General features: G+C 40.7%; 1 protein-coding gene across 41 annotated transcripts in view; it reads right to left on the bottom strand.

Annotated features, from left to right (window-relative positions):
* Nucleotides 1-12,670, bottom strand: part of RIMS2 (regulating synaptic membrane exocytosis 2) — a 572,826-nt gene extending 560,156 nt beyond the window's left edge. For 6 of the 41 annotated variants that reach the window (XM_060287504.2, XM_060287506.2, XM_060287508.2 and 3 more), the window contains exon 1: nt 11,439-12,669. In XM_060287504.2, coding sequence (XP_060143487.1) covers nt 11,439-11,614 — 176 coding nt within the window. In that variant the 5' untranslated portion in view covers nt 11,615-12,669. Of the gene's footprint in view, nt 1-11,438 lie in introns of all 41 variants that reach the window. The other 35 variants (XM_060287512.2, XM_060287515.2, XM_060287518.2 and 32 more) reach the window with 13 other exon arrangements.
* Between the last annotated feature and the right edge of the window lie 467 nt (nt 12,671-13,137).

The following is a 13,137-nucleotide window of genomic DNA, read 5'->3' as shown; positions in this document are numbered from 1 at the left end:
TAGAGAACAGTATATGCTAAACTACAACAGAAGATGGAAAAAAAAAAAAATAGGGAACTCACTTCAAATATTTTGATACAGTCAAAACAGGCAGTGCTCATGAAAGACTGCCAGGATATAAAGGTTGATAAAACATCATAAAGGGACTTCTATGATATACCTAGAAGTTTGGACTATATCATAAATGCAATGGGGAGGTACTGAAGAATATTAAGAACATTAAATTTGTATGTTAGAGAGTTGTACTATTATAGAGGTTGGATTACAGAAAGTGAGCCTAAAGAAAAGATCCGTGTTTAGAAATGAATAATTAAGGAAAATATAGTAAAGGCATGAAACAATGCAGTGACAATGAAGATGGAGAGAAAGGGATTTCAAAGATGTTTGGGAGATAATAATGACAGGATTTGGTAACTGATTATATTTGAGGGCTGAGGAAGAGGGAGGAAATTAGAATGACTCCCATGACCTCCAGGTTTTATTAACAAATGTTTATTGACTCACAACTACGTGCCTGGTACTACCTTGGGCATAAAAAGATGATTAAAACTTGGTCCATGACATCAAAGAAACCTGTTATACTAAGAAGAACATAGAGATTAGTAACTGATATTGAAAATCTGAAACATTATAAAATAATTATTTACAAAGTGCTATGGAAATTGAAAGGAGAGATACCCAACTGGCGGAAATACATCAGAGAGATGTATCTCTTCACAGCAATGGAGCTAGGCACAAAACAGCATATCAGGTAACGTAAGAGGATGTGCATAATCAAAGAGTTAAAGAACATGACACAGAGAGGGATTTGTAAAAAGATTACTATGATTACATAGAAGGAAGTGGGTTGTGAATACCTAAAGTCATGGTCCATTCACATTCATAATCCCAATAAATTTTTACTGAACTCTGGTGTATCAGTCTGGGTCCTGGCAGGAAACAGATGGCATATTCAAACAAAGTAACTAAAGAGAGTTTAATAAAGGGACTGTTTTACAAAGGTGTGGGCAGGGTTTAAGGAAACCAACAAGGGACAGTGCAGTATGGGGGCTAGCAACAGTGGGAAGGAATTTCCAGAACCAGAAGAAAAATAGCTATACTAAGAGGGCCACCAGACTGGTATGGAGGAAACTTGGGAACAAATAACCTGACCTCATTCTCCTTCCATCCAATCTGCCAACATCTCACATCAACAGAACCCACCTGGAGGTCAGAGAACAAGGGAGCCTGCTGATGCAATCCACAGAGGTCAGTCTCCTATAGTACAAAGCAAAGTGGGAAAAAAATATGGAGTAGATCTGGAGCAGTGAATGGAAAAATACGTAAAATGCAGTGGTAAAGTTCAACAACATTCAACTATATCTCCCTCTGGTCTTATAAAATTCACCTCCCAGTTTTGTAAATCTTCCTAACCTTAAGAGTTTGGAGATGGAGTTTAACCATTAGCCTTCAACCTGCAAAACTTTTAACATGAACCTTCAATTTGTTCTAAAATGGATCCTTAGCGTTGTGAATTTTTCTTTCTCATCATTAAGTCTATATGCTATGTTGGCTTCCAGAGCAAGTATCTGTGTTAAGATACAGTGTAAGTACTTTCCCGAAACTTCAACGACAAATCCTCAGTTGGGACACAGCCCAATTGTCACCAGACAGGTGGAAAAGACACTTCCTGATAAATTCTGTATTCAAGAATCAATGACTGAATTAAGACTTAGGTTAGCTTAGACCAGACAATCGTTGAAGAGAGATCAGCCTGTGATGGTAAAATTCGGTACCATGGAAGTACTTCTGGATTCGACCAGTGCAGATGTGAACTTTAAAGCTTTTCCAAAATTAAATAAATAACAGGCAGTAATCATAAGAGAATTTGTATTAGATTAGGTGATATTAGCCACAGTAAAAGATATGCCTCCAAAATCACAATGACTTAACACAGAAGTATATCTCTTATTCACGTAAAATCTAATGCAGGGTTGGGGGGCAGAGGGGGAGGATAATCATCAGCCAGAGCTCTATTACATGCACCCACCTAGACACAAGAGGAGCCGGAAAAGGTAGTCCAGGGCTAGACAGCTACTGCATAGCAACAACTCTATGAAAGAGGAATATAAATCTTTGATGAACACCTAGCTACCTCCACCACAAAGTTCATTTTCGACAAAAAAAAATGTTGTGCCAATAAAAGCATTAATTAATTATTTCAGCTTTCAGTCAAAAGAAATTATGTGTGATGTGATATGTGATTAAACAGGTTTTTCATGTATGTGCCTGAGAAGCAAACCATTACAACAATTGTAATAGACACCTTATACGCCAACAAAACAAGATGGATGTGAGCATCATCTCCATCTGTCAACTGAACAATACCAAAGCATCAAATACCAATAAACACCATTGTGGTTATTCTGCTATCTAGCTATAGTATTTAGTGTATACTTTTTTCCCAGTTTTAGCATCCCAGAAGCCTAGTTGCAGGATGTTGTATGGAAAATATAAATTAGAGCTTTTTGACATGTATATATAATATAGATATAATACATGTTCATAATATATAAACTATATAAAAGTTGTTCATTCTTAGCTTAATTTATACTATGTAGTTGCCCACCAGTTTTTTGGTAACAATTATAGAGAGAGAGTAGGTGAAACAATATTATATCACTCCTGGGTCTAAACCTGTTCTCAACTTTTCCCTTTCTATAATCCTAGCTCTAATCCTATTTCTAGAACTTCCCATCACAAAATCCAACAAAACTTATAAATTCTGCAATAATTCAGTAAGCTCATATATAGAGGAAAAGAATCGTCATCAACTGCAACATGTCATCTCCACAGCTAATCTCCTCTCTATATTTTCCTAAAATACACCCGCATTTCCAAAATTTCCTCAGAAGTGGTATAGGAAGATATACAAAAAAAGGAAGTTTGCCCGAATTAAATCTAACATATACAACAAAGACTGCATAATAGTTTTAAACACCCAAAGGATTAAACAAAACCAGTTGGTGAGAAATTCACTGAGACTAAATTGTCAACGGGAGCAAGGAATGTTCAATAAAAGGAAGACAGACCTGGAAAAGATTACACGGCGTTAGTATATCCAGCAGGAAAAAGTATTATAAGCAAAGATATTTATTAGGGTTCCTTCCTATTAGGAATGGATTCAAATAGTCCTGACCTTGTTCTCCCCTTTTTCTTTGCCTTCTTTCCTTTCTCCCTTTTTTATTACTGCTCTATTATTTCCCATCCTACCCCCACTACATTCCAAGTTGTAGTCACTTCTAGTACTCATATTCATGTTATAAGCTCTTTAAAATAACTAAAACAATAAAAGAAGCCACTTCCCCACCACCCTCTCAAGAGAACACTGGTCCTGAAACTAGATGAGTTCAGAGAGCTGACAGTCAGTGACATAAGCAGACAAAGACAAATAGGTATTATGTATACAGCAGTCAGTTGAGCAAGTCAGGCATCGTAAGAGCTTACTTCACCCTTTACACACAGTTGTCAAATCGTGGCCATTTGGCTCCTAAATTTTTCAAAATCTGTCCTGCCTCTCCACTTCGACCATGACTGCCTTATTTCATATCTTCATCATTTATCACCCAAATTACTGTAAGAGTCTCCCAACTACTGCCCTTGTCTCTAGCATTACGTATTCTCATCAACCCATTGTACTTGTAAAACTGGTAGGGGGAGGTAGTTTGACAACAAAAGTCTGATTATATTGCGCCAGTGCTTAAAATCCTTCCTGGACTCCCTACTGCCTTCAGGATTAAATCCAAATCCAAAGAATAGCATGTAATATCTTTTCAACTCTGAACCTTGCCATCTCTCCAGTCTCTTCTACTAACACACCTCCATTTAAACCCTGTGCTCCAGACCTTCTGAACCACTTCAAGTGAGTTTCTCCACCATTCCCTGCCTCTCTTTTACAAATGAAAGGTAAAGTTTTGGGGGAGAGAGATGTGGGAGTTTTAGTATTTTTGTTCGCAACATCTTCCTCTGCCCAGCTAACATCTACTCATCCTTTGAGACTCAGCCTAGATACTATCTCCCCAAGACTGGATCAGGCACTCCTCTTGTATGAATATAGCCACGATATACTGTGCTCAGTGGTCTACTAGCACTTATTATGCAATAGTTTAATTGTGGTTTATCATGGTTCTTACAGTGAGTTCCTCAAGGATTAGCTGATAATGGTTAAAAGTGTTTTTAACACACAGAGATGTCTGCATTTCCTTACATGACTAGAGAATACAAAAGTATTGATATCTCTAGTCTCTACTATCTTTAATATCTAGGAGTGAAATTTCTAGAAATTTTAAAAGAATAAAGTGTCTGACACCCTCAAACAATACCAAAGAGACAACAAACTACTCACTGGATTATCTAACATATTTTCTGCTATGGTTATAATGTGCTAAAAACAACTTTACAGTGTTTTTTCACGGCACTTTACATCTTTATGTGTTCATATGATTATGCTTGGCCTTGGATTGCCCGCTCCTGGAGGAAATGAATTATTTCTAACCAACACATTCTGTATGTTCCTTACCATTCAGCTCTGTTAAACATACTGGAAATTTGCAAATGCTTTAAAAGTAAAGTAATCATTTTTAAAGTAAAATATTCCTTAATTTGCAATATTCCTTAAATGGAAAATGATGTATCACAATATTCTTCTGGTTTCTAGTCAGAACAGATATGCTCTTAGTCCAAAAGAAAGATGAGCTGCAATCATACAAAAATACCATAAGTTTGCTTCCAGTAAAATAAGCAAAACTGGACGTATGTTTAAAACTTAACATTTCATTTCAAAAACAAGGGCACTACTACCTAAGCAAACCTTTTTCTTTCAGATTACTGAATTTTACCTTGAAAGGAAGCACTATCTAAATGAACATTTAATTTCTAAATGAACATTTAATTTCTAAGTGAACATTTAATTCCCAATGTTTCATTCATTCCCCCAACTAATTTTTTTTTTTTTTTTTTTTTTGCGGTACGCGGGCCTCTCACCGTTGTGGCCTCTCCCGTTGCGGAGCACAGGCTCCAGACGCGCAGGCTCAGTAGCCATGGCTCACGGGCCCAGCTGCTCCGCGGCATGTGGGATCTTCCCGGACCGGGGCACGAACCCGTGTCCCCTGCATCAGTAGGAGGACTCTCAACCACTGCGCCACCAGGGAAGCCCCCCAACTAATATTTTTGAGTGCTACAATGTGTAAGGCAGTGTGTTAGATTAGAAGCTGAGGCTGAAATGATAAACGAGACAGACATGGTGCCTGTTCTCTGGGAATTTATAATCCAGCAGGGTACACAGATTATAAACAAAGATTCCAATGTAAATTTTGATAAGAATAATTGGGGAAATATTAAAGATGTGATGAAGGATAAAAGAAAGCGCTTTCCTGCCCATGCTTTCTAAGCATGGGCAGGAAAGTGCTCAGAGAAGGAGACAAATTTGAAGCTAAGTCCAGAAGGATGAGAAAGAGGAAGGCATACAAAAATTGTGTGTATTTAAGGGGCAAAGGAAAGGAGATGAGCATTCTAAACTCTAAAAACCATGCTTCAGAATTAGATTAACCTGATAAGATTCTGAGTCCTCATATATAATATGAATAAGACAAATAAGTAAATACATATTTTTGATTTACTAATAGAGTGAAAAATTGATCCAGGCAAATCTAAGAAACACCACAATGTAACGTCCACAAATTAGTTCCCTCACATTCACCTAGGACAATCAGTATCTTGGCAATAACCAATAACATGGTGCCAGTATTATTTTCACTGCTACACCTTAGTTAGCAGACTCCTTATTAATGGTTTTTGCTGAGGAAACTGCTTCCAATTCATCACCTTCCCTCTCCTCATTCTTAGCCTTCTAGACAAATAATGAAGTCACCTAAAAGTCCTCCAGGCATATTTTGACTTCCCAGTAGACAAGGAAAAGAATCTCTCAAAAAAAGGGGAGAGGGGACAAATTTCACCCAGGAATGCTATAATATTAAGGCTTAGAGACTCCTGTCTATAATCAGTTAATAACAACTATTTATTTCACACCTATTTGTGCCAGGACACTTAACTAGTCTATATTGATTACAACAATCCTTCAAGGTAGATGTTATTACTCAGATAATACAGATGAGGAAACACAGGCTCAGAGAGTTTAATAATGTAAGCAAGAACTTACAGTTATTAATTAGTAAAATAAAGTTTCAAGTCGAAATCCATCTAGCCCAGCACACTTGCCTCCACTACCTCTCTCTTCATCACACTGTACAATCAATTTTTTATCAATATGTATTGCCAACAAGATATTATTTAATTGTCCTAGTTACTTTAAAATATAGAATATACATAAAGAATTTACTAGGTACTCTCTCATAAAATGCCAATCAATTTTTTAGAATGCATTTTGAATCCTTAAAATCTATAGAGTTTCAAGTTTTGGCAATGAGCATGGTTATTTACAAGTACAATAACGATTTTTATTTAAGTCTTCATGATTGTTACATCATTTATCTGACTCTTAAAATTTCATTAGGCTATAAGAAAAAATATGGTAGTATTTTAAATATTAGAATGAGGAAGATCATTCTAAGTATATCACAAAACCCAAAAGCCATAAAATAAAAAGTAATAAATTTAAATACATTATTAAAAACCCTGACTAGTAAAAAGGTATAAACAAGGTCATAAAACAGGTGACAATAAAGAGATTCAACAAATCATTAAAAATGACAAACAGAAAAAGAAATACAAATGGTTCTCAACCTCCCTGATAGTAAGAAAACTGCAATTAAATCTAGAATGGCATATTTTTCACCAAAACATTGGCAAGGACTATCACATACTGACTGAACAAGGATGTGTGAAAATCTCCCTATTATATGTCACTTATGCATACTTCCTTTGTGAAATTTAATATTTATTATTTTTAATATTTATTAAAATTTAAAATTTTTATTTTATATAAGTTATAAAAAATATAAAAGTTATATTTTATGACCTTTTGACTAAACAATCCCATTTCTAGGAATTTATTCCAGAGACATATTCACACATGTGGGAAATGACATATGTACAAAGATATTTATCACAGCGTTATTTCTAATGGCAAAATAATTAGAAACAACTTAAATACCTAAGAATATGAAACTAGTTAAAGAAGTTACAGAACATTCATAAAATGGGATATTACACAGCCATTAAAATGAATTAGGCACATATATTCACAGGTATGGAATTGATCTCCTAAGAAGTAAACTGCAGGACACATTGTGTTTCTTTATGTTTACAAATATAAACCCATACGTGTGTGCACACACATACCTACATATACAGACACACAGTATTTGATATACACACATATCTACTCTCATGCATAGAATATTTCTGAAAGAGTATATAATACGCTGACAACAGCAGTTGCCTCTGGCTAGGGGAAATAGGTAGCTAAGAAATTTTATACATTATGTTATGTGTTACCTATTAAATAAAGGAGTTTATAAATTGACTTTGGAAAGTACTTTTAAAATTGAATTATTAAAAAGAAATTAGAACTGCTTACCTATGTTTTAAATATAAGCTAAATTATTACCTCGATCTATCATGGAAATTTTTACTTATCATCTTCTTTTATTGGGGGAGCAAATTATCCCTTTGACATTAACAGAAAATCTAAACTGAGAATGAAAAGATAATTTACAGGTCAAGAAGCACATAATTTCTAATTTGTTGCAAAAACACCTCATCTGAAAGACTATTATATGCAGATAGTAGAAACTCAATAAGTATTTACTGAATGAATACTTTTCTGTTGATTTCAGTAGGTTTGCTTTCCTCATACATTTTTTTCACAATATCACACCAAAAACAAACAACAAAAACTCCCTGAAAAATATAAACTTTTAATAAATTATGTACTTTTGTCCCAAAAATTTCATTTTCCCAACAAGTTTGGTAAACTACTTGTTAATGAACATTACTACAATTTAAATCAACATTGCTTACTAGGTACCTACCACGTGCAGGTGTTAAGGATGCTGCAAAATACAAACTCCGAAGAAAAGAAGGGTAAGTTTTTATTCTTGCCCTCAAGAAGTTTAGTCTTGAAAGACAAGGTTTAAAAACTTTAATCAATAAAAGGACATTACAGATTTTACTGATAGATTGCGTTATCCAAACTAAAACTGTTAAAGGAATTTACATAAGGATAAAAAAAGTAATTATTCATCTACTGAAATATAAAAATGCTTCCAAAGGCCTAATATCTCACTCACACGTAAAATGGTATTATTTGATGGTGACCAAAGACTTCCAGAGTATGTGGATATTCAGCTAGACTTTGAAGAAATTGCTAATGATTAAATAAATATAAATAGTTTTTAATTATTCAGGCTCCTTAGAAGAGAGATTACTGTAGTGGTCTCAATCAGTTTTGATCGCTCACCTCTCTCACTAAAAATATCTCAGGCATGAACTTCTTAAAATATGTATATTTATTTATAAATTATATGCATCTTCACACTGTCAATCTATATATTAAGTATTAGTAAAGCTTAATTTCTTTTTCAAATAGAAATGTAAATATGTTTTATTATTTTCTTCCTGTAATCCAATACATCATCTTATGATGCCCTTGGGTAGGCACACTCCACTTTGTATGAATACTTAACATGAATATTGAAACTCACAGATCATGCAAAAATATTTCCATGCAACAGTGTCAATTTTTCACACAGCAAACTTATTTTTTAACATAGTTGTTAAAAGGCAGCAGACATGAATTTGAATTTCAGTTTATTTCTCTCTGCCCATGACCTTCTCTCAGAATAAATGTTAACATGCAATTAAATGGACATCACTAAAGAGAAACAAAGTGTAGTCATGACCAGATAAATGGCCCCTAAAACTTAATGGGAAATAGTAATCATTGAAGAATATTAGTATTATTTTTTTCTTATAAATAGCATTTGAACTTAATAAACAACATTGAAAATATATTACTTAGTAAATTGTCAAATTCTTCAAAACAATGTCTTTCACTATTATCATTCTATTATAAAGTCTATCTATTCTTTTCCTCATTTTCTTTGCCTACTCTCAGCTTATTACAAAAGCCAAAAGTATTTTTAAAGAACATTAAAAATTAAAGTTTCAAATATATTATGCTTTAACTTCCAAATAGCTTCTTGTTAAAATGAATACAGAAACAATTCCGAAACCATGTAGATCATTTTGAGGTATGACTCCTTCCAAGTCTCAGTTAGGTAAAAATGCAAATAGATATTTTAAATAAATATGAACAGATTTTTCATCAATGAAATTTCATATACTGTATAACTATATGTGTAGAGAATGCTTGTTTCTACCTAAACTATGCAAATATGAATGCACAAACTTTATATGATTTGCACAGTATGTAGGTTTACATAGAAATGTAATATATTCACATGTACCTACCTGGAAAACCCTTTCACACTATATAACATATAGTTAATTTTGAGTAATTCTTAATTCAGTACTCAAAACTTCATTTAAATTTCTAAATATTAGAACAATAAATAGATTTGGAACTATACTGAACTAGCCAGTAAGTACCATGATTTAGCATACCATAAAAAAATAAAAACACATTCTACATCTAAATATGTGAGTCAAAGAAATAAAACCACATGTAATTTGAGCATCATTTTGAAAATACTTATTTTGTAGCAATTATAGTGAAAAATACAGATTCATATATCTAAATACCAAATCTAAGTCATCAAAAAGCTTGGCATTGTTAGTATATATAGTAAAGTTGAGCAAAATTAGAAGTATGCTCAAAAAACTTTTCAAAATAATGTTTAATTCATTATTAGTTGAAATAAGCTACTGAAATTTCTTAACCTTTTTCATTTCTCGAGGCTACTAATAAATCACACTCCCAAACAAGTATTCAAACCCAGAAATCAGTTTCGAAGAAGCAATTCTTCTTTATTTCAGTTAATATGTTAGGAGCACATTTGCTCTCTTAGTGCTTCAATATTTTTGAGAACTAGTATTTTTCTTGGACATGTAAATATATTTGATACATTTGTTATTATATTATTTAAAGGAATATTTTTCATTAAAATATGCAAATATGTATGTATAGACAGAATTGTTTCTTTGTAAGTGCTAAAGAATACTGAATGCAACAACCTGTTTTTAAAAGTTAATGATCAGAGGTCAGTGTGTTAGTTCCCTCCTAGAGGAACTCTTACACTTTCAGCTATGTGTTTCTGTGGAGAATATGGGAAAAGTATATTTGATAACACAGAAAATAACTGTCGCACCTTCGGCATATAAACTGTACAAATTAATATCTTAATGAATAATGCATTTCAAGCAAAAATGAAAGAGTTGAGTTGGAAAAATATCAGAAGGGTTACACATCTTCTGCGCACTCTCTTTCACGTAGTAACTGAGAAATCAAATAACCGTAAAACATTTAAAAGCAAACGTGCAGAAACAAATCTCTTTGCCAGACTGACAAGAAAAGGAGTCTCAAAGCTACAGATATCTGTCCGGACAGTTCCCTGGTGCTGAAGTTACACAGCCGCTAAACTGCGCGGGTGACTGGGTGCTGCTTTTACCGTCCCACCCTCGGCAAGACCCCGGCTGCCTAGCCTATCAGCACAAATAGTAGAACTTCACAAGGTAGGAAGCATCCCAAAGCGCAGTAATGGGAGGAACTAGGGTCTCTTCAGAGTCCCTTCAGGATTAAACAGATTTACTAGTTGCAAACAGGAAGAGCAGCAGAGTGCAGGGTGTTAGAACCCGCCGAGGGGGAGGGGGTGGAAGATGGCGGCGGCCGCACACCCACCCGAAACGCGACAGAGCTTAGGCCCCTCGCCCGCACGGCCTCCCTCCTGCTCGCTACGACAGTGGGCAGCTCTGCTCTCCGAGCCGCCCTGCGGAGGCGGCGACGAGACGGCCCCGGCGGCGCCCTCATCCCCGGCCGGCGCGCCTTTGCCGGGGTCCCGGCCGGGGAGCACCTGTGCACGGCCATATTGGATTCCTTGCCCCAGTCACTGCCTCCGCGCGAGGGCGGCGGGAAGGGAGAAGGGACGCGCGGAGCCTGGGTTCAGCCCCAACCCCTCCGGGGCCACGGAGCCGAACTGGCCCGCGGGGAAAGCCAGCAGGACGCCCGGGAAAATTACAACGCCCAAAGGCTCGCGACCCTCACCTCAGCCGGCCTCGGCGCCCTCCTTCCCCGACACACACCCCCGCGCTCTGACACCCAGAAAGCAGCCCCGGCGGCCGCCACCAGCCGCAACCCTCATGGCCCGGGCGCCGCCGGCGAGAGGGAGGGCGGCGACCCGGGGCGCGCAGGCGGCCGCAGGGCAGCGGCCGAGGGGGCGGAGGGCAGGGAGGGAGGCGGGAAGATGGAGCCAGGTCCTTACTTGAGCACCGACTGCTCCTTCTCCTCTTCTTTCTTCTGCCTATCCATGACCGCCAGGATGATTTTCCTCTCCTCCTCCGTGAGGTGGCTGAGGTCGGGCATCTCGGGCTGCAGAGGCGGCTGAGAGGCCGCCGGGGTGGGAGCCGGGCGGCCCCGCGGCCCGACAGGAGCCGACATATTTGGTGGAGTCTAACCACCCTAGGGAAGAAGGGAGGCAACTCCACTGGAGGCGGCGGCGGCGGCACCGGCGCGGGCGGCTGGGGCAGCCTCCGGCGCTGGGACAAATACATACAAATCAATGGCCTTCAGTCCTAGGCGACAGCCCCCCTCCTCCAAGATAGAAGAGCGGGGGAGGGGAGGGCGAGCGCGGGGGAAGGGAGAGCTGATGAGTGCGCTCCGAGAAATGTTTCTTCTTCCCGGGGGCGAAGGGCTGGCAAGTGAGCGGTTTGAGGGAGCGAGGAGCGGGAGGCCGGGCCGGGACGCGGAGTGAGCGGAGCGGCAGGGGAGGGTGGTGGAGTAAGGTGGCGGGGACGACTAAGGGTGGGGTGACTGGAGGGAGCGGGCAGGAGGGCGGCGCGCCGGCCGGGGCGCGAGTGTGTACGGCCGCGGCGGGGGCGGGGGGTGCGCGCACCGCTCGAGAGGAGAAAGAGGAGGCTGCGCGACCCAGCCCCCCGGGGGAGTCCGGGGAACTCGCTCCGAGCGCCCAGAGGCAGCGTCCCGCGAGCCGGAGGGGCGCAAGAGCGGGGAGGGAGGAAGCAGGGTCTAATTTCCCAGAGAAGCAGCTGAGCCGTACAGCCGGCTGACGCGTCACAGGGCTCCCGGCGCCGCGGAGGGAGGACCCCCCTCTAGCCACGACGAGGAGAGGGCCGCGGGGCAGGGGATGGCCGCCAGAGACCCCTCCGGGCTAGACCGGGTAAGCGAAAACGGAGAAGAGATGACAAGGGCTAGCGGCGGAGAGTCCCGGGGCCAGGGCTACGCGGCTGCCAACGCCCGCATCCAAGCGAGCTCCGACGCGCAGCAGGGTCGGGCGCCGGTCCTTCCTCATCACGCGCCCGCCCAGGGTCCCTCAGCCGCCGCCGCCGCCCTAGGGTCCGTAGAGTGGGTGCGGTGGGCCCGCTCTCTACGCCGCTGCTGCCGCCGCCTCCGCCGCTCGATGCCGCCGCCGCACCTCCTCCGCCCCTCCGCCTCCCGGGCTCCTCCCGCGGGCCGCGTCACCTCCCGGCCGCTGAGGCCCGGGCACCGCGGACGCCCAGCGGGCGGCGGCCACCCCTCCCGAACGCGATCTGTGGACTGGGGCCGGGCGGGGAGATGTTGTGAGGCTAAGAGTGTGAGCCGGGCGGAGGCGGGGAGCGGGAGTTTCAAGGGCGGGGGTGTGGCGAATGTGAGCGTGCGAGCCTGCGTCGGGAGAGAGGAAAGAGGGAGAGCCGAGGTGGTTGGGGCGCCCTGTGGGTCAGCTGGAGAGGCAGAAGACTAGGAGTGTGGGCACTGGCGGCGGGGCGTGTCGCGTCCGGAGAGAGGGTGTGATCGGGAGTGAGGGCTCCCAGGGTTTTGGAACGGGAGGGCGGGGGGTGGGCATGGTGTCTGGCTGCAGGTGAAAGAGTGTGAGCGCGTGGAGGGACTCTCGAGATGTCGTGGGAGGGGTCCTGGAAGGAGGGAGAGTGTAAGCGTGGCGTGGGGTCCCCATGGCAAAGAATGCTCGG

The sequence above is a fragment of the Globicephala melas genome, chromosome 17 (assembly GCF_963455315.2).
Source record: "Globicephala melas chromosome 17, mGloMel1.2, whole genome shotgun sequence".
Lineage (NCBI taxonomy): Eukaryota > Metazoa > Chordata > Mammalia > Artiodactyla > Delphinidae > Globicephala > Globicephala melas.
Note: the sequence above shows the minus strand (reverse complement) of the source record. Positions and strands in the feature narration are given on the sequence as shown.